Consider the following 20,590-nt stretch of genomic DNA (forward strand, 5'->3'; position numbering starts at 1 on the left):
CGTGGAGGGGGGCGGAAGGCGTGTGGTGGACGAGTGATCAAAAAATTTGATTTGTAGAGGTGTTGGGGTTTAGGGGGGCGGGGAAGGCGGGGCAGGCGACAAGAGATAAATTTCTATAATATAAGCGTTAAATATATTATTTATATTATATGTATAATCGTATATATATATATATATATATATATATATATATATATGTTTTTATTTATGTATGCCTTGAATGTATTTGTATGTGTGTTTGTGTCTGTGTGCATGTGTGTGAGGGCGGAGGTGTGACGCGTGGGACTTAAAGAACTAGAAAACATCATCCATCAGCAGCATTATCAATATCCGTGTCTGGATAAATTCTTGCATAAATTAATAATTTCTTAGGAAAAACACACACAAAAACCCTGTACTCAAAGCATTCTTATATACATATACCTATATATATGTACTCAGATATTGTAATTGTTTTTAATTTATATGTTATGTTGTTAATTTGAATCGGGTTTTGTCTCTCATCTACTTGCCTTGCCACTAGTGAGGCAAAAGTTTTTTCTCGGCTCCTACTTAGTTCCCAGTTGCTTGTTTGCTTTTTGTTTCATTTCTATAAAGTATTTGTTAGTTAATGGTGTTTTGGTGTTCTATCATATTGTTACAGTAATTATTTGCAATAAAGACGACGGCATTCTAGGAATTATTTATGCACAAAAGCAATTAGTTATTAGTTCAATGCTCCTCTCCTCCAATGCTTGCTTTAGTTTTCTTGTTAATAATGCTTCCTCTGAATTCTTTCTCTCTCTCTCTCTCTGTTTCACGCTCTGTTGCGCCTCCATCTCGTTTCTTTCTGTGCCGATTTTCGAAGCCAACTATCTCTGTGGATGGGTGCTGGAGCTTGCGACTCCATGTGCCAAAATACAATGTGGTTGATTGATTGATTCTTTCATTGATTGTCTCTCTGTTTGTTCAGCCTAGTATCTGCTGTTGTTGAACTGCGAACTGATCGCCGTATTGACCGCTGATGAGGCCGCCTCCTGGACATGCTGATTGCGCAGAAACTCCGTGGTAAACTCCGCCTGGGCCTTGGCCATGCTGGCCCCAGTGCTGCGATAGATCGTGTGTATCTTGGTGATCATCAGTATATTGGCCACGGCCACGGCCGTGAAGCAGAATGCAACATTTAGCAGCAATATTCCCACAATTATACCCGCCGCCTTGCCATCAAACTGAGAGATGGCCGTTATAAAGCCGCAATAGCCCATCTTATCAAAGCCAACGGCCTGCACCACCGAATATATTGTTTGGAAGAAGTAAATGAAGAAGAAGACCATGAAATTGAAGCTCGAATCGTTGCGGAAGGCCTTGTACGCGGGCCGAAACCTATCAAGGGAGAGAAAGATACAGATATTTAAAGAGAATTTTATAGAGGATATATCGCACAGCGGCACTTACCAGCAGACATACGAGGCGGGTGTGAATAGAACTGTGTAGAACAGGGCCAGGAACAGAGTGACAAAATCGCCCGAATGGAACAACAAGATGAGACCCCCAATCACATTGGCCACCAGCGTCATGGTATAGACTGCGCGGGGTAGAGAGACAGGGAGGGGATGGGTGGAGGGAACCCGCGATTAGTAAACATTTCAGGTAACCGTCAGAAGGCCTGCACTTTTAAAACGAATCAAATCTATAAATAATAAAACGTACATACATATATGTACGTTCTATTATGGATGACTAATCCCGGTCGGTCGATCGGCTGGCTTATCAGCAGCTAACGAAAAACGCCATATAATACTCACACATCCAAATGTAGTACAAATGCTTCACCAGTCTCTGAAACTCTGGGGGTATCTCAACTTCAAAGTCCTGGTAGAAGCACGACTTCACACAGAAATTATCCGGCAACGGGGGCCAGTTGTTCAGCTGTGGGACATTTCCTTGGAGCTGCTGTTCGCGGCGATCCAACTCGGCAGCCTTGCGGTCCAGTTCTTCCTGCCGTCGCTACATCGATGCAAAGACAAAGGGAGAGAAGAATTATCAGCATTATGTTTGCAATTCATTGATAATCGTTGGGCCCGGCCCTAAGCAACGCCCACATATGGCAGCCCCAGAAATGCAACCGCAAGTGGAGAATGTCTACAGTGCGTACCCCTAGATTATCTGCGGGAAAAATGACTTTACAAGATCCAAGAACAATTTCGGGACGGATGAGTTTATCACAAAACAAGACGGTAGATAACGACGGATACGTCTTTGTCGGGTGTGTTCTGCAATAAAACATTTCCTCGCATGATCCAACAGATAGTGGCCCGTGGCGACCCTCTATGAAGAGCATTCACTGTACATTCCGCATTCGAAACGCGTTCGTAACGCGAAACCATCTAGTGCCGGTTTTTTTCTTTTAATGTTGTTGTCTTTTTGTCTCTTGTTTCTACTGATCTAGCACGCACGCACACACAGATCTGTTTGCTACACTGGGGCACGCACGTACCTGCAGTTCCTCAGAGGTGATTTGTATGCTAGTGCTTGGCGCCGAGGCGCCCAGCGAACTGGTCTGTGGGGGTGGAACGTTCTGTGAGAGCGGCTGAACGACGGCCGCCGTGTTGGTGGAGTTAATTTGAAGCTGTGGCTTGGCCTGCTCCTCAAAGGGATTGTAGTCCTCCAATGAAACCAAGGCAGCGCCAGCCTGACGTCTTGCCTGCTGTATGGCGGGATCCTACGGGTTATAGGACATATAGGAAAATTAAACATATGCGACGGTGTCGTCGTTGCAGCACTCACACACCCACGCATGCATGAACTCACTCACTCTGTGATTCTGATTGTGTTTGTGTGGGTGCGTGTGTGTCGGTTAAATTTTCATTCCGGACTTACCGCAAACGGATTGTCCAGATTGGGCTCGCCAAAGGGATTTTCATCAAGACCGGAGCCGGACATGTTCTTAGCTAAAGATGATTAATTGCTTGCTTCAGCTATGACCAACGAAAACGCACTCGAATTCTCACTTTTCACTGTGTATATTTTCGCTGCTGCTCGGTCAAAGCTGTGTCATCAATAGCTGCAGGTCTATCGATGGTTGCTATCGATGACTTCACTTAGCGATGGTAAGCAAACAATTAAGAGATGATGGCTGTATATGGTGTGATATATTGTCAGTTATTTTATATCTCTTGTTCCATTTAGGTACAGTTTGGAAAATAAATGCTTATTCCTTTAAATTTTTAATTTATTATTCCTAGAATTTACGTTATGTGGATGAATCACATCCGTTCAGGTTCAAATGAACCGGTTCAGGAACTTCAATTGCGTCAGCTCCGGCTGAACTTCAAGTGATTCCGGCACCGGCGCCCATATTGCTGTTTCATTAACCGCTGCCCGAGACTTCAATTCGGTTGTGCATTAATCTTTCTGCTCTGCGCCTGTATAACCAAATCCTTGCCTAAAAACATGTCGAAGCCTGCCTACAAAGTTGGTGAGTTTAAAAATAAATGCCCGAGGAAGCATTGCTTCTGCTCCCGGCAACAGGCACATCTGTAGAAGTGAGCGCGCGAACCGAAATTCCTTGTCCATGTGCCGCACCGCACCGCACTTTGCACATGTTTCTGAGGTTAAAGAGGAGCGAAGCGAGCGAACAGCCTGCGCACGTTGTTGCCAGGCTACTAACACATCTTCATAAATATTTGCTTATCTTCCCCGTATCTCTACCATTTTTTACACGACAGCCGATATCGGTCTGGCCGAATGGGGACGCAAGGCGATTATCATTGCGGAGAACGAGATGCCCGGCCTGATGGCCTGCCGCAAGAAGTACGGGCCGTCCAAGATCCTGAAGGGGGCTCGCATCACCGGCTGCCTGCACATGACCGTCCAGACGGCGGTGCTCATCGAGACCCTCGTGGAGCTGGGCGCTGAGGTAAGATCTGCCCCCGTTATCCCCCTTCTTATCTTCGTTTTGTTTACGCACAACAATCGATTGGCCGAAAAACAATAGTTTCAGCTTCGCCGGGGGGCAAGTTCAAGGCGCAACCCAAAGATAAGCAGGGTCAATATGCTGATGCTTCAGTATTGTTATTTCCTCTGACTAGACACTTTTGTACATCCACACTTGGCAACGGCTGCTGTGACACCATCTCTCTCTCTCTTTTCCTCTCTTGTTGCAGGTCCAATGGTCCAGCTGCAACATCTTTAGCACACAGGATAACGCCGCGGCTGCCATTGCTGCCACCGGTGTGCCTGTGTACGCGTGGAAGGGTGAAACGGACGAGGAGTACATGTGGTGCATCGAGCAGACTCTGGTCTTCCCCGATGGCAAGCCCCTGAACATGATCCTGGACGATGGCGGTGATCTGACCAATCTGGTGCACGAGAAGTTCCCCCAGTACCTGAAGGACATCAAGGGTCTCAGCGAGGAGACGACCACGGGTGTCCACAACCTCTACAAGATGTTCAAGGACGGCCGCCTGGGCATCCCGGCCATCAATGTCAACGATTCCGTGACGAAGAGCAAGTTCGACAATCTGTACGGCTGCCGGGAGTCTCTGATCGATGGAATCAAGCGCGCCACAGATGTGATGATCGCCGGCAAGGTGTGCTGCGTCGCTGGTTACGGTGATGTGGGCAAGGGCTGTGCCCAGGCTCTGAAGGGATTCGGTGGACGGGTGATCGTCACCGAAATCGATCCAATCAATGCCCTGCAGGCCGCCATGGAGGGCTACGAGGTGACCACAATGGAGGAGGCCAGCAAGGAGGCATCCATCTTTGTGACCACCACCGGATGCCGCGACATCATCACCTCCGTGCACCTGCTCAACATGCCCGACGATGCCATCGTTTGCAACATCGGCCACTTTGACATAGAGATCGATGTCGACTGGCTGAATGCCAATGCCAAGGAGAAGGTGAACGTGAAGCCCCAGGTCGATCGCTACACCATGCCCAATGGCCGTCACATCATCCTCCTGGCCGAGGGCCGTCTGGTTAACTTGGGCTGTGCCCACGGCCATCCCAGCTTCGTTATGTCTAACTCCTTCACCAACCAAGTGCTCGCCCAGATCGAACTGTGGACCAAGTCCGCCCAGTACAAGGTCGGCGTCCACGTCCTGCCCAAGGTCCTCGACGAGGAAGTGGCCAGTCTCCATCTGGAAAAGCTCGGCGTCAAGCTCACCAAACTGACGGAGAAGCAGTCCAGCTATCTGGGTGTGCCCAAGACGGGACCCTTCAAGCCCGACCACTACCGCTACTGAGTAAACCCAGTGGAGGCACAAATAGTTATCCAATTCTTTTAAACGTTTTTTTCTTTTCTTATACCTTTTTTTAAATACTGATCCGCCAAAAGCTCCAATAAAAACTCATCTCACGTACACTCTCTAGCGAGAGATCCACCCCAACCAAGTCACTGCTTATTCTCTATCCCCTCCAGGGTTCGGCTCATTAGTTTTGCTGATTGCCTTGTGCGCCTGCTGGTCAATCGCATCTGCCAGATGTCTTCCGCCTAAATTTATTTTCTGTTATCTCTTAGCACGCCTGAGATTCAGTGAGTCAGCTTATTTTTATTTGGAGAAAATAATTTTTGTCAGCATCAACAGAGCTGAGAGGAGAGAGGGTATTCAAGATTAGAGGTGGCCTGGTCGATAGATTTGGCTCTCGATTGTTAGCCGGTTTTCGGGCTCGGCTTGTCCCGCTCTGGCACGCTCAGATGATCGATCGTACAATCGGACAGCATCTAGTCATCTCTGTCTGGCCGTCTGCAAGTGGGGGGTTACAGTTGCAATTACAGGTGGTAATATGTGTGCTTTTAGTGCGTTTCGCTTTTCCATTAGATTTACTCGCCGCCCAGCTCTCTCCCAGATCCGACCTGACAGACCTGACTTGTAGCGTGCGAAAGATACTTACTTGCATCTATTATATAAAGATGGCCTCACCTGTGCTGAGATGGATGTGGCTGATGCTCGCCCTGGGCCTTTCGCCCATTGCCATGGCCTGGATGGCACACTTTCGGCCATCCAGCCTCACGCTGCGCATGGAGAAGGGCGATCGGGTGTCGCTCACGCTGGAGAACGTGCCGCCGTCAACGTTGCAGCAACCCCAGCGATATGTCTTCCGCCTGGAGAGTGCCGCAAATGACCTGGCCAGTGTGCCCGAGGAGAACTCCACCATAGCAGTGGATCTGTTGAATCCGGACACACGAGACTGGACGGGCGACATTCAGGTGAATGCCCACTTTCTGGGCGAGACCAAGATCACAGTCCGTCTGTTTGACAACATGTCGAACAGCAGCCAGCTGCCGACGCAGGGCAGCAACGACAGCACGCTAGACGTGAAGGTGCAGCGGCCGAGCCGTGTGGTGGATCATGTCTTCATCGGCTCCATCGTCCTGCTGATGTCGCTGCTGTACATCAACTTTGGGGCCGCCCTCAATCTAGATGTGCTGCGGGGATTGGTGACGCGACCAGTCGGTCCCTGCATCGGATTCGTTATGCAGGTGGTGGGTATGCCGCTGCTAAGCTACGCTCTGGGAGTATTCATATTCCCCGAGGCCCCGGCCATGCAGCTGGGCCTCTTCTTCACTGGAATCTCGCCCAGCGGCGGGGCATCCAATACCTGGTCTGCGGTGCTGGGCGGCAACATTCATCTCTCGGTGCTAATGACAACGGTTAGCAATGTGGCCGCCTTTGTCACGATGCCGCTGTGGATTTTCACACTCGGGCAGCTGATCTTTGAGCGGGCCGGGATGCAGGTGCCATACGGAACGATTGCCACCTACTGTGCCTGCCTCATCATACCTCTGCTGATGGGCTTGGCTGTACAGAAGCGTTCGCCACGCCTCACGCGAGTCCTCGTGCGCCTGTTGAAGCCCATCTCTGCCTGCCTCATCCTGTTCATTGTGATATTTGCGATCATCACGAACTTTTATCTATTCTATCTGTTCTCCTGGCAGGTGAGCCGCAATCACAACCACAACTCCATCGAGATCTGTATAATAGCTTGTTCCTTTCCCAGATTGCTGTGGCCGGCATGGCCCTGCCCGGACTAGGCTACATCTTTGCCTGGCTGGCTGCCAAGCTGCTGCATCAGACCGCCGCCGATGCCCTGACCATTGCCATCGAAACGGGCATACAGAACACGGGCATTGCCATCTTCCTGCTGACCACCACGCTCGAATCGCCGCAGTCGGATCTCACCACAGTGGTGCCCGTGTCGGTGGCCGTGATGACACCGCTTCCCCTGCTCGGCATTTATCTCTACAATCGCTGCTGTCGCCCCAAGCCGGATGAGGTGGCTGCAGGAGAGTCCCAGCGCATTGTTTGAGGGAAATTCAGAGGCATTTGTGTATCTTTATATTTGTTTCATTCATCCGATTGTACATATCTGTATTATTTATATACATATCTTTTACATAGCGGCTTACAATGGTTTGCCGCCGAAGAGGTAGCTTTATAGGCCAAGCCGATTATTATACTATAGAAAATATCTTAGTGATACGATTATTCCACACTCTTCCACGTATTATTTGATAATAAAGAAACCCTCATAAAAGTATCAAATGTAGGATTATGATGCCTAAAAGCAGAAACATCTATGGACAAGAAGTCGTAGTTGATTTTCGTTTGAATTATAAATCGATTTCCCTAAGATGTAATCGACATTTGTTAAAATTTGTATAAAAGGGCCTCCACGCAGAGTGTCAGAGGTCATGATAAAGGATTGCAGGAGCTAGCATGTCATTAGCAGACTCAAAATATAATTGCCTGAAGTTAAACAAAATTTTTTTAATGATTCTTCATGTAAAGATAATCTTTTAACAAATAGAAAAAGTGGAAAAAGCCCAAGCAATTGGTGAAAATTATATATAAATGCCAAACAACGAATCGCAGAAATAAAACCATAATAGACGATAGAGTTAGGCGTGCCTCGACACCAAGATAGCCCATGATCAGTTTCAAAACGAAGGCTGTCTTTTGAGACCGTAGCCTTATAGTGCAGGACCTACAAAATATCATTGCTTTTCAAAAAATTCTCCATTATGATGTATGCACTTTGCATCAGCTGAAACCATTCTTCAGAATACTTTTCACTCCTCTGAAATGTGTGTGTTTGGGGGCAAATGTCAATGATTATGTATCTCACGAGAAAAATTCTTCTTGACGGCCAACTGTTCATGCAATGTTGAATGTATCTTGGCCCCTTTAATAACCGAAGATGCCTCTATCTGCTGGTGTACGGTCATATGACAGCAATGCAATAGCCAATACAGCATTCCTTTTTTTCAGTACTACAACCTACACTCACGAGATTCGTTCTGTAGCGCAGTGCCAATGGTGCTTCATCACCAAAACTTGGATTAAGTTAATCGCAGCATTCTTGTCTTGTAAATCTACGGAAATGTTTATGCGTTGATTCCATTTCTCTCCAAAGATGAATTTTTCGTTTATCGTTAGATGATATTAAACGCGAACGTGGAAGAAAAAGTACCAGGGCCAAAAAATGCCAAGCTTTTAAATGGAAGTGGCGATGGTCGAACTGAAAATAACCAAGGCTATAAAGCTACTGTATTTCTAATCCCTGATCCAACATGACAGGAAAGGAATCAATCTCCAATAAAGCCAATCATCCAACAAATATAACAAGGGGATCACTCATTCTGCATATGTGTTTTCAATTTACATAAACGAGAAGTAAAACCATGATAGAGGCACATGGGCAGCGACATTAAGATACCAGTACTCGATTCTATTCCAAATGAAAAAATGCAAATCTAAAAACAGAATTCATATGCGAATAAAAATTTTAAAAAATAACCCGCTGTATTGTTTTGTTGCGTAAATTATCTACATATCCGTAAGCCACAGATAGTATAAATAGAATTCGTTTACATTACATCATTTACATTCATGAACTCCAGAGGCGCGTATCATGGCCCTCCCATGGCCATGGTCAAGATCGAGGGAGCCTCCTCGAGTATCGTCGGCTGGCAGCAGGCGAGCGCCTGCAGTATCTTGAGCAGGCCAAAGACGGTGTTTGGACCGAGATTAAGCTGCCGGAAGGCAAAGAGCAAGTGCAAGTAGTTCACCGAACCACCAGTGAGATCCACTCCAGTCAGCATATTGGGCATCAGATTGTAATAGTTGATCAAACAGAAGACGCGCTGCAGATCGGGCCCGCTGATGGTCGCCACATAGCTGGGCTCCAGTCGCTTCTTGCTGAGAAATGCACGCAACGGTATGCATAGTTGGGTGGTGGAGGCCTCCATTTGCTGCTTGAAGATCTCCTGCATCATCTGGATGAGTTCCACGGAGAGTCGGGAATGATCCGACTCCTTGCCACGACGCAGATACGAATCAATCAGCTTCAGCTGCCACACATCCGTGTTGTTGGGCATGGGTTTCGTTACGTGCTGCGAAACAGAAAGAGTGCAGAGAGTCAATAGAGAGCCAACTCTGGGCGCAAGCTCTGGGGATCACTTACATCGAAGAGGGTGAGGTAGACGGGGAGCAGATGCATACGATCCTTGACCACCGCATTGTAGAACAGCAGAATCAACTGATGACGCTTCACCAGTTCCTCGTGACTGAGCTGCGTGCCTTTGATGTCCAGGCAGCGACTAATGAATGGCTTCACCAGCACCTCCGCCTGGAATCGCTTTAGATCGTTCGTGTCCATCTGCCAGCAGATGCTCTGCTCGAGGGTCAATGTCTGGGCGAGCATGCTCTTCAGCCGGTCCGGGTCCTCCAAATGAGAGAGACAGCCAGTCCGTTTCTTAATGTCAATGGGTGCACTCAACTCCAGGGCCTTCTCCAGCTGATGCCAGTTGCGCGACCTCTCAAAGCACACCGGCCAGTAATTCTCATCGTCTACGATCACCTTCTGCAGCGTGCTCAGCTCTGGCAGGATGCATGGGGCAATGGGCAGGCGTCGCAGCTCACTGGCGCCCACCTCCAGCACCGAAACGTTGCACAGACACAGCTGATTGGTGTCTATGTCCCGCGGGAGAAACAGTCGCGGCTCCACAGCCAGCACGTACAGATGTCGCAGGGCCTGAAGATGATAGCTGAAAAGGAACAAAAGGGATTAAGACTACTCCTTGATAGTCCTCGATCTCCGTCTCACCGATTGTCATTGCTGTGTATGGGGAACTTGGGAAAGAAGGCGCACACCAATGCCGCAATCGATTCCGGGGTCTTAGCAATGGTAAAGCGTCCCGCGCCCAGAAAGAGCAGTCCCAGCGACATATGTATGGCCATATGAGAGCCGTACGTGATGTGCGGATACTGCGGACCCACGCGCGATCTCAAAAACCGTATGATGCGCAGTATCTCACAATTGCCAGAGCCGGCAAATACCAGGGAAATGGAAATCAGGAGCACCATCAGACAACTCTCGACGGTGGTGCGGCCAGCACATTCGCCCATGGGTGTGCCAGGGAAACCCAGGAATTCCTTGATGGCCGCCCGTAGGGTGGCAAAGGCCACCGAATTCTCAGTGCCCGCGTATTTCAGGCCAATACAGAAGGCGGCACCAGCCACAATGTTGCAATATGCCTGACTGCCGAAAGGGAGAGACAAATGTGGGATATAAAAACGGGAAGAGGAATCTCTGATGACTGCTTACGTGATGGCCTCGTAATCCACATCTCCATCCTCTGCCTGGGGCTCATCATCGCGCATCGGCATCCGCAGATGAACGCGCAGATTCGCAGGGAATTGCGCCTGGAACCATTCGTTGTCCGGTAGTACATTTTCCCATAGAATCAACCCACGGGCAATGGTGCGCAGCAGCAGAAAATCGGGCCTCACCATGTCCAGCAGATACCGCGAATCCGGTGGCTGCATCCATTCGGCAATCGCTGTATTCCCCGAATTGAAGAACATCAGACCCAAGGCCAGAGTGGCGCCCGGGGCCGTCACATCGATATTGACATTCTCGCCCTCGCGCACTTGGAACGAGGCCAGGCGGTACTTCTCCTTTTGGGAGCCCGTGATGGGACGCTTCACCCCACCCATCATATAGTAGTGGAGCGTATCCGGCAGCTGGAGATCCCTGAGACCTGCGGGCGACTCACCCTGCCCGAGCGTTACCAGGCCCAGGGCCAGGCCTGCTGTCATAGCATACGATTCGCGCTCCACACAGTTCTCCATCTCGGGGCCGGGCGGACGGCCAATCTCCTGCAGCAGTACCTCGGCAATGTGCCGCTTGGCCGAGCCCTGATAGAGCATACCAATCCCCATCAGAGCAGCCACTTGTGTGCTCTGTGGAATGTCCAGTTCCATGGCGGTGGCTGGGAGCAGGGCCTCCAGATGAACGCTCAATAGCTTGGTGATCTTTGTGTCCATGGTGCCACGATGGGCGGCTGAAATGCCCAATAGGAGGCCCACATTGGTCATCTCATCGCACTTCACGAGGTACTTGTAGACGCTCATGAAGGACAGCGTTTTGAGGTGTCCATTGAGGCCGAGGGCCATGAGGAAGCCAGCATGTTCCAGGGCATTATTAGCCTGAGCCTTGGGCTTGTTGTAGACGATCCACGTGGAGTCCACATCCTGCGCCTGGGGTGAGACCTTCAGGCCGGTGGCCACGCCATTGTGAAACGATGGCCACATGCTCATATTTGCAGGGAATTCGATCTGTTGCATCTCGATGGTGGTGCCCTTGTGCGGCTCACGGCCAACCAGACAGAGCTTCGGCATGGGCACGCTGTCGCTGGGCTTCGGCAGTAGGGTGCGCAGCGTGAACATGCCACGGCCCAGAGGCAGGGTCATGGTGCGGGCGCACAAAGCAAACAATTGCTTCTCCTGCTCCTCGATGAACTCATGATCGCTCGTCCCGGGGGATTGGTGCACCTCGATGGGCACCGGCTCGGAGCTGCTGAGCAGGCGACGCACCTCCTCCACCCTCATGTCGTCCGGGAAGCGCAATCTTAGCAGTTTCGTGTCCATATTGTCCATATCATCGTGCCGCAGATTCGCATCCGGCTCTGTGGTCATCCACTCCTGCCCCACACCCATGGCACACCTCGCGGACAGTGAATCCTCCTTGTAGAGACGACCGCAGTGCGGCTGCTCGATGCTCTTCTCCAGGAATGCCAGCGTAAAGTGGGAGGCCAATTCGGGTCTCAGTATCAGATCATAGGCAGACATGCAGCTGCTAATTGGCGGCGCAACGCGTGCCTCCTCCAAGGCATCAGCCACAATCAGATGCACTGCAGCCGGAAATCGCTCAATATCCTGCCGCTTAAAGCGCATGGCCAGCAGCAGTTCCAGCAGCTGATGATACTTGGACACACCACCCGTTATCGTGCGCTTGGGGCGCTTTGGATAGTTCGATTGAACGGCCTCCGGAAGCTCGAGCAGCTGCCACCAGTGCTTGATGCGCTCGGGCCCGTGCAACACCAGCGACAGCAGCTGCAGCATGTTGCGACTGCGCTCATTGATGCACTCGATGAAGTTGTAGGGCAAGACCTCCTCGCGGGCCATCACAATGTGCTCCATCTGGCCAAAGACACTCGGCGTGGGCACTCGCAACAGCTCCTGGTGCTGCATCATGGCTCCGTGCTCGAAACTGAGCAGCGATAGCTTGCTGGTCTTGTGCGTGAGCTCGGGAAAGTCCAGGACATAGTGCAGGACATAGTTATCCAGCTGCATATCGATGGCCATCTGATGTAGGAACTGCAAAACGGAGAGAGAGAGATGTTCAAAGACATTCTGTGTGTACCGGCGATAAGGGAAACAGTACACACCCCTGCCAAATACGACTCGGCCGCCTGAAAGATCACATCCAACTTGAGATCCTCGTACAGCAAATGAAGGCTATAGAAGATGGCGGGTATCATCTGAAAGAGCGGGGCGCTCATGTCCACGCTGTAGCTGTGGCCATCGCTGCCGCATGGCGCCAGCGTTGTCTGCAGCAGCAGAAACTCCCAATCCTCGTCGGTGTACTCCTCGCAATCGTTGTACTTTCGCCGCTTCTTTGGCTCATTCTGGAGGCTGGCACTCAAGCAATCGCCGCCAGCTCCTCCGCTCTCCTCTGTCTGGGGTGAATGGGGCACTGGTGTGGCACACCGGCCATAGGTCTCCGACGTTTCCATATCGGGCGCCGCTGTGCACCCCATGAGTGCGAGCAGCGTACTCCGAAAGATCTGCCACTCTTGTTCACTGCTGAGATCACGGGACCCCGGCGGATTGCGGGCACTGTACCAACGGATGATGAAATGCAGAAACTGTGTGGGATTCAGGACCTGCCGCAGCGTGGCAATGCAGCGTGTCACCAGTCGTGTGTCATTCAGCAGCGGCAGGGCGATCCGCAGCATTCGGCCGGTGGCATAGACAAGGGTCAAACGATTACCCGCCGGATCACGCAGCGACTTGCAGATATTGTGCGCCTGCCGGGGCGTATAGCAGATGACCTGCGGGGCAATGGGCGACAGCATGTGCAGCTCCTCGTCAAAGGCTGCCAGATCTGAGGGTGCCTTGGAGGGCAACAGGCTGCTACGACGCACACCCTCAAAGGAGCTTCTGCTGGTGGTGGCCTTTGCGCAGCCCTCTCCTCCTGTTGTTGTTGGCACAACCTTGGGCGTGACCATCGATATGCTGGGCACACTGGAGGCAAGCAGCGGTGTGATGTGCACCTTGGAGATGAGCACAGTGCCCGTGTAGAGGATCAGACTGCCACCAGGATCCAGGACAGCAATCATATGCATACGACTCAAGCCCACAGCATCCTTGGCCGGCAGCGTAGAGGCCATGGTAGAGAGCTGGACATCGGTGCTGCCATAGCCCGTGATCCTCACCATCTGCAGTCGGCAGGAGCGGGCCAGTAGATAGCACATGTACGTCTGACCCACCAGATCCGTGTGAATAAAGCCGCGCGTGGCCATCTCGCAGAATTCGCGTTGCCTGTGGGGGGCGGAAACCCATTTATTCCACTTAAAGAAAGCCGAACAGGAAACATTAAATCACGTACCTGTCATAGGTATTCTCCGTCCAAATATGCTCCAGACACATCTCCGGCTCGATGGGCTTGGCGGGCTTCACGTGGCTCATTTTGCGCATATCCTTGGCGGACATCGACTGACCGAAGCTGCTCTGCAGCTGACTGAGCGGCGTGCCCAGGGAGGCACGACTGAAAGGCAAGAATCAAAGATATATTAAAAGCGAGCTCTCGGATTGGCAGGGGGAACCACTTGCTTTGTCTGGCCGAGGACCCCGCTGAACGACTGCGATTGGCTGAGTCCAAACTTGGAGAGATTGTGCCCTAGTGGGGTGTGTGCATGTGCGCCCCCACTGCTCGTTGTGGTGGTGTTATTCCTCCCCAGAAACCCAGAGACATTCGGCAGAACTTTCGGCGTGGCTGGAAGAAAGAGATTTAAATCGAATTATATTATAATTTGAATAAAAATATGGTTTTGGGACTCACTTCCTGTGGCCTTGGGTGTGCTGAAGCTAGTGGCACTTGACGATCGTGGCCCGATCGTTGTATGCCCCAGATCCTGCTGCACAAGATTCACTTCCTCGGGCGTTACCTTTCGCAGGCGCGTAACAAAATGCTTGGAAAACTTTGCATCGTAGAGCAGCACCAGATCGGAGTCTTCTGTCGTATAGATCACACTGTATTCGGGTTCTATCACATAGCCGGTGGCATTGGTGCATGTTTTGAGGACCACCGGACAGGCCTCGTGCAGCGGATGGGACATGGAGAACAGCCGCGGCATGGGTATCGAGAGATTCGAGATCAGAGCATTGTCTGCGTCCTTTTCCAGCAGGAGGCCGTGCTTCGTCTGCCACAGCTGGGCGACGGGAAACTCGACGCTGGCGAGGAAATCCTCGCCATCATTGCAATAGACTCGCATGGCATCCGAGTCCATCACGCAAATGGCCTTAAGGCTGTCGTCGTCCGACTCGATGGTCGCCTTCATCTGGGCCAGGCGGCCGCGTACGAAGGTGCGGTTCAAGAAGCAGGCAAACTTCACCGGAAAGTCGGTGGTGAAGCACATGCGCTTGTAGACGCCATCGTCCGCGTCGCCGAGGCCCTGGGTCCATATGACTGTGTTCTTGTTCACATACAGCTCCTCCTCGTTGTTGACCATGTAGTCGCACATGGGCTCCTCGCGATGCTTCATCTCTGGGTTCAGCAGGTTGCGCGGCAGCGAAGACAATTGGGTGGCAGCGGCCGTCTTGGGACCGCATTTCTTTACGTGCTCAATCAACTGGGTACGACGATGGGTACGCTCATAGCTGGCCTCGTAGTCGTCGTAGATCTCGCGTATCGACCAGAACTCTTGCGGCTCCTCGGTGACGCTGCCGGCGGAAATGTTCACGTTTTGGAGACGCTGTAGCAGAAAATGCTCGGTGGGCTGGTATTTGGACAGCGGCTGATCCGGTGGACCGGGATGCTCTTCAGCCGCCTGACGACCACGCGGAACGAATTCCCGTGGCGGTTCTGCGACGGCTATCATCTCAGAAAATGCATCCAGATTTGCAAAGTTTACAAAAAAAAATCCCGCGAACGAACGCCGCTCTCTGCCAAAAACAATTTCAATTCGCAATTGGTGTGACCGCACACTTGTGACCGGTAAAATATGCACTGTCCAGTTATAACTGAATTTGTAACCTATAGATTAGTACTCATTTTAAATGACATGCTAGGAAAATCAGGTCGTATTTCGTACACACAAGTGAAGAAAAAAAAGCAACAAATAAATTGCATTTAAATATGATATTTCGGTGCAAATACCTATCGCACCCAATGCATCGCAGCAATCGATAGTTGAACAGCTGATGGTGCTGCCTGCTCGGGCATTGAATTTGTGTAGTCCGGCAGCACTTGTGCTATCGCTGCTATAAGTAAGTTGCAAAACAAAACTAATTTATGAAATTGGATCCAGAATTTATAGAAAACTCGCACTTTCGAAGCATTTAAACGTCGTAAACAAAATCATAGTAAGAATTGCCAACACCGCACTCCCATCTAACAAATGAAAAAGAGTCTGCCTGTCATTTCCATTACGTAATCCAAACATCAGTGCTCCACCACGCTCTGACTTCCCTATGTACCATATCCTCATGTCTCATATTGTGTTTGTTTTACAGACTTATGGGCAGTAGTGTTGTCTCGCAATTGGCTCGAAAGTACGCTGCAGTGATTTTCTTTCCCACTGTTGCAGTCGGCTCTATTTACGCAGATTGGTCGCACACCCGCAAGTGGAAGCGCCAGCAACACCAGTTGGCACACAGCGCTCAGCTAAAGAGTCAGAGCTAGGAGGAAGTATTTCGTGAATATCCTGCTAAGATGGTGCTCGGCCTGGACAAGCGTGCCCTGTGGGCAGCCGTGCCGTTATTCGGCTTCGCCCTTGGCCACTTTCTTGACAAGAAGGAGACGGAGCGAATGACCATGTTCCGCGACAAGAGCGCTCTGTATGCCCGTCCCGGTGGCAGCGAGAACCAAACGCCGTCATGGTGAGGGTGGGCAGCACTTTACTTAGCATAAAATAACATGTTTTTTCACTCTTAACTAATAAACCGTAAAATGGCTATGTGAAAGTTGCCCTAGTGAGTGCGATCTGTAATCTGTACAACCCACAATACTGTGTATCTGCCCGACCTGTACAAATCTGGCTGCGGTGACGGGGGCGAGCCCGAGAATACGAGACCCGAGTGTAGACCTTTCTGCGACTTGATTTATTTATGAAGGATTGCGTCTGCGTCTCGTTTGGACCCATTGTTTGTTTTACACATGAAAACCATAAAAACATCAACACAGGGGCCTAACGATAAGCCAGGGCCCTCTCTGGACCAGGCAGAAGATAACATAACTCGTTTTTCCCTCGAATTTACCTGGCTCTGAGGATCCTCCTATTGCATGTTTATTTACTCAAGTGGAAGCGAGACAACACCATCGACCCGCGATGGATGCTTATGTGTGTGTGCGTGCGTCTGTTTTTATTTAGAACTGCGCAAAATTCTTGCTTGGAATCCGTCCCGTTAGATTGCTAACAGCTCGGCTCCTCATACTCCTCTCTACTCTCCACTCAATGAAAATGCATTGGAAATATGTTTATGAAATCTGAGTGGTAACATAATCCAATCTCCGCTTGAGAGGCGCACCGCAGCGCATAGTATAGCCAGACGACAATTGAGAAACCAAATTGAAATGCCAATGCAACAAAACAAATTTATTTTTATGGTCTGGCTCGTCGAGGGTGGGGGGAAAAGGCTCGGGTTTGGGCTCAAGAGGCAACAATAGCTGGAATTGTCAGGGCGTGCTGCGTCATGGAAGATTTTGATTGTGTCCAACGGTTCTATTTTGTACACAGGCTCTCCTGAGGTCCCGAAAATTCGCCTCACAAGTGCACGTTGCTCGCACAGCGGGGGGAGAGTGTACGAGTACGACAGGAAAGGCGATTTGCAAAGTGCATAGTCTCGTTTGTGTGCGAGAGTGCGACAGCAACAGATTACCATTCTTGGAAACAAACGAGAAATGCAGGAATATCACGGCATCAGTGTTGGCAGCAAGCGACGGCGGGAAAATGTCCAAGTGGTGCATTAATGCATACATATTCATAATCTTTGCATATACATAGATACATTCAGATGAAAAACCGATTCTTAATATTTTTGGTTACTTTATCTTTCTTCAGAAAATCTGAGTCTGGGAGCGCATTATTTTTGTCTGTGGATAATATGTTTGTTTTAAATGATACTACAATGATTACTCGCATCACTCCGCTTATAACTACATATATTTCTTCGATATGTTAGCGGAAAGGGCTAGATTTAGCGGGAAAATAGCTAAGCGAGCAGTGCCATCGGTCTTTACTGTATTTTGTTGTTTGCTTTTTCGCAGGTAGCTTGTTTGTGTGGGTGCGTCGGCGCAGCAGCCTTCGCTTCGCCCGAAACCCGTATGAAGAGGCAGAGAGGAGGCCAGGCTGGAGTTCAGTTCGTGTTCGGACTTCGACGCGAAAGTACAGATACAGGGCGAGAAATAGTGAGGAGGAGCAGACCCACAAAAAGAACGGAATCACGCGTCGTCCCCCTTCGCTCGCTCGGACATACACACAGAATGAGCGACAAGCCGCAGAATGTGGCCACCAGATCCGGTGAGGATCCATCGGACTTTGCCCACAAGACCCTGCAGGACTACGAGGTGCTGGCCGTGATGGGCAACGGCTCGTTCGGCACCTGCTACAAGGTGCGGGACAAGAGCACCGGCGAGCTGTTCGCCTGGAAGGGCATGAGCTACGACGAGCTGGACGACGACAAGTGCGATTCGCTCGTCTCGGAGATCAGTATGCTGCGCCAGCTGCAGCATCCGAACATCGTGCAGTACTACCACCATCTGGTGAACCGTGAGGCCAAGTCCATCTATATTGTGATGGAGTGCTGTGCGGGCGGCGACCTCTCTCAGCTCATACAGCGGGCCCGAGCGCAGCGGCAGCGCTTTGAGGAGCGCTACATTTGGCGCGTCCTCTTCCAGCTGTGCCGCGCCCTGCAGGTGTGCCACAACAAGATACCCAACGGCACCATCCTGCATAGGGACATCAAGCCGGCAAACATATTCTTGGATGCGGCCGGCAATGCCAAGCTCGGGGATTTCGGTCTGGCGCGTATGCTGCGGCGGGACCAGAGCTTTGCCGCTTCCTTTGTGGGCACGCCGCACTACATGAGCCCGGAGCTGGTCAAGGGACGACAGTATGACCGCAAGAGCGATGTCTGGGCCGTGGGCTGCTTGGTCTACGAGATGTGCGCCATGCGGCCACCCTTCCGGGGGCGCGCCTTCGATCAATTGTCGGAGAAGATTGCTCAGGGCGAGTTCAGCCGAATTCCCGGCGTCTACAGCTCCGATCTGCAGGAGATAATTGCCTTTATGCTGGCCGTGGACCATGAGCAGCGTCCCGGCATCGAGGTAATCATCCGGCATCCGCTTGTCGTGCGCAACATCTCGGAATTGGATGGGGAGTTCCCTACTTTGGTGGAGGCTGGCGAGGATTTCAATATGCCTGGCATGGGGCGGCTCTTCGAGGATCTGCCCGAGCTGTCCAGCACCATGTTTACGGAGCAGTACAGCTTCAACGAGGACTACGGACAGCGACGGCTGAGCGTCACTGGGGTCTTCACACCGGATCTGCGCAGCGAGCTCTTCTACTCGGCAAAGCGTCGCATCTTTCCCACCAACAAGGTCCAGCAATCGGATCCAGCGCTCTACGAAAGCATCAGACGCGAAGAGCAAGTGGCGGATCAACCGCAGAAGCGCTTGGAGGAGGGCCAAGGCCAGAGTCCTCGTCTCCTCACGCAAAACATCTTCGATGATGTGCTGCAGACGCGTCTCCATGCCATCCGTGCCCAGGAGTCACTGATGCAGCAGAAACTCCTCGAGCTGCAGGCACGCGAGAACCAGCTGCAGCTAGCCGAGAAGCGTGTGCAGGCCCTGCAGCGGGAGCTCCTCGAGAAGCTGGATCAGCAGCCGCCAACAGTCACGTGCTACAAGTGCAGCCAGACGGACACAGCGATGGCAGCTCCTCCCATTCCACCGCGCAGGCCCCATACGAAAGTGCATCATGATGACACTTACTGCACCATCGAGCTGAATGAGACCTCTCCTACGGTGGCGAAGCTCAACCTGGCTGCTCTGCCGGCGCCCAAGTCCCTGCAGAGTCACGCCAACACTCTGCGCAAGGTCACGTTCCAGTCGCCACAGAAGTTCGTCACGTACGGCATTGAGAATGTACCTCCTCCAAGCAGCGCTGTGCCTGTCCCTGTTCCAGCGACCACTGTCCAGCCCATGCAGATGAGCGTCTCCAGTAATGATTCGGGCGACAGCCAGGCCTCCTCCACTCGCCGCAAGTCCATCCTGGCTTTATTTGGGCTCAGTCGAGGCTCGAAATCGGTCCCCAAGCCTGTGGCTGTGGCGCCACCAGCCCAGCTGCAGGCGCAGCCGCCGGCCAACAATCGATTCCGGCCACCATTGGCTTTGAAACCATCCGCACCATCCGCACCGCTGGCCAACCTTTGGACCAAGGAGCAGAAGAAGCAAGCCTTTGAGCTGCTGGCGGCCATGAATGCTGCCGAAAAGGATGCGGCAGGCGGCAGCAGTGTGGCCGGAGGCGGAGGGAGGCGGCAGCACCTGCGTCAGTCGGTGCGGGAACGGAACTCGACGATGCAGAGGAACCGCATGCGTCGCTCCCTGGTGGTGGCCGGCGGTGGTCCCCAGAAGCTGTCGTCCCGCGAGCAAATGCTGATTTGAGGGCGAGCCAGAGGCGGACAGGATTGATGCGGGTGCCAGGAGCGGTTCGGAGCGATTCGCGCCTTGTGATGTGGAATAAGTTCCGTTATGCAAGCATACAACGTACCATTTTTTTTTTTCTATTTTTTGTGTTTTTTTCATGAAGGTCTTTCAATCCTATAAAGTGTATTATTAGTTTTAAGACCATGGCATTATCTGTGCAATTTTTATTAGAAGTAATCCTCTTTAGCAGTACAATATCTTGTATTGAATAAAAAGAAAATATTTACATACAAGAAATTCTCAGCTTGATCACCAAGTGCCGTTAAATTCAATTAAACCGATTGAAGTGCTGCTAAATGGCCAACGAGGAACAGCTGTTCGCAATCGATAG

The 20,590-nt window shown here is 51.2% G+C and overlaps 7 protein-coding genes across 8 annotated transcripts; 5 read left to right on the plus strand and 2 right to left on the minus strand.

Annotated features, from left to right (window-relative positions):
- Positions 1-425: 425 nt before the first annotated feature.
- Positions 426-3,065, minus strand: LOC108162819 (secretory carrier-associated membrane protein 1). The gene is made up of 5 exons (XM_017297739.2): positions 2,860-3,065; positions 2,477-2,701; positions 1,785-1,986; positions 1,435-1,564; positions 426-1,362 (listed from the first exon to the last, which is right to left on the minus strand). Exons 1-5 carry the CDS (start codon positions 2,920-2,922, stop codon positions 954-956), a joined length of 1,029 nt encoding a protein of 342 aa, XP_017153228.1. The 5' UTR covers positions 2,923-3,065; the 3' UTR covers positions 426-953.
- A 249-nt stretch (positions 3,066-3,314) lies between these two features.
- Positions 3,315-5,376, plus strand: LOC108162813 (adenosylhomocysteinase). The gene is made up of 3 exons (XM_017297729.2): positions 3,315-3,457; positions 3,708-3,898; positions 4,146-5,376. The coding sequence occupies exons 1-3, from the start codon at positions 3,433-3,435 to the stop codon at positions 5,226-5,228; spliced, it is 1,299 nt and encodes a 432-aa protein (XP_017153218.1). The 5' UTR covers positions 3,315-3,432; the 3' UTR covers positions 5,229-5,376.
- Positions 5,377-5,718: 342 nt separating this feature from the next.
- Positions 5,719-7,529, plus strand: LOC108155947 (P3 protein). The gene is made up of 2 exons (XM_017287115.2): positions 5,719-6,922; positions 6,985-7,529. Exons 1-2 carry the CDS (start codon positions 5,897-5,899, stop codon positions 7,291-7,293), a joined length of 1,335 nt encoding a protein of 444 aa, XP_017142604.1. The 5' UTR covers positions 5,719-5,896; the 3' UTR covers positions 7,294-7,529.
- Positions 7,530-8,694: 1,165 nt separating this feature from the next.
- On the minus strand, positions 8,695-15,651 carry LOC108155930 (anaphase-promoting complex subunit 1). Its single transcript, XM_017287091.2, has 8 exons — positions 14,395-15,651; positions 14,166-14,328; positions 13,942-14,100; positions 12,719-13,874; positions 10,594-12,647; positions 10,093-10,527; positions 9,451-10,033; positions 8,695-9,379 (listed from the first exon to the last, which is right to left on the minus strand). Exons 1-8 carry the CDS (start codon positions 15,431-15,433, stop codon positions 8,897-8,899), a joined length of 6,072 nt encoding a protein of 2,023 aa, XP_017142580.1. The 5' UTR covers positions 15,434-15,651; the 3' UTR covers positions 8,695-8,896.
- Positions 15,652-15,729: 78 nt separating this feature from the next.
- LOC108155963 lies at positions 15,730-16,260 on the plus strand. Of its 2 annotated transcripts, none has more exons than XM_017287148.2 (2): positions 15,730-15,821; positions 16,068-16,260. In XM_017287148.2, exon 2 carries the CDS (start codon positions 16,072-16,074, stop codon positions 16,234-16,236), a length of 165 nt encoding a protein of 54 aa, XP_017142637.1. In that variant the 5' UTR covers positions 15,730-15,821; positions 16,068-16,071; the 3' UTR covers positions 16,237-16,260. The 2 variants fall into 2 exon arrangements, with proteins under 2 accessions (XP_017142637.1, XP_017142647.1); XM_017287158.2 differs by lacking the exon at positions 15,730-15,821 and adding an exon at positions 15,825-15,917.
- On the plus strand, positions 16,242-16,530 carry LOC108155978 (NADH dehydrogenase [ubiquinone] 1 beta subcomplex subunit 1). The gene has a single exon (XM_017287170.2). The coding sequence runs from the start codon at positions 16,267-16,269 to the stop codon at positions 16,435-16,437; it is 171 nt and encodes a 56-aa protein (XP_017142659.1). The 5' UTR covers positions 16,242-16,266; the 3' UTR covers positions 16,438-16,530.
- Positions 16,531-17,822: 1,292 nt separating this feature from the next.
- LOC108155940 (serine/threonine-protein kinase Nek11) lies at positions 17,823-20,482 on the plus strand. The gene has a single exon (XM_017287104.2). It carries the CDS (start codon positions 17,878-17,880, stop codon positions 20,215-20,217), a length of 2,340 nt encoding a protein of 779 aa, XP_017142593.1. The 5' UTR covers positions 17,823-17,877; the 3' UTR covers positions 20,218-20,482.
- Positions 20,483-20,590: the final 108 nt, after the last annotated feature.

The sequence above is a fragment of the Drosophila miranda genome, chromosome XL (genome assembly GCF_003369915.1).
Source record: "Drosophila miranda strain MSH22 chromosome XL, D.miranda_PacBio2.1, whole genome shotgun sequence".
Taxonomy (NCBI): Eukaryota; Metazoa; Arthropoda; class Insecta; order Diptera; family Drosophilidae; genus Drosophila; species Drosophila miranda.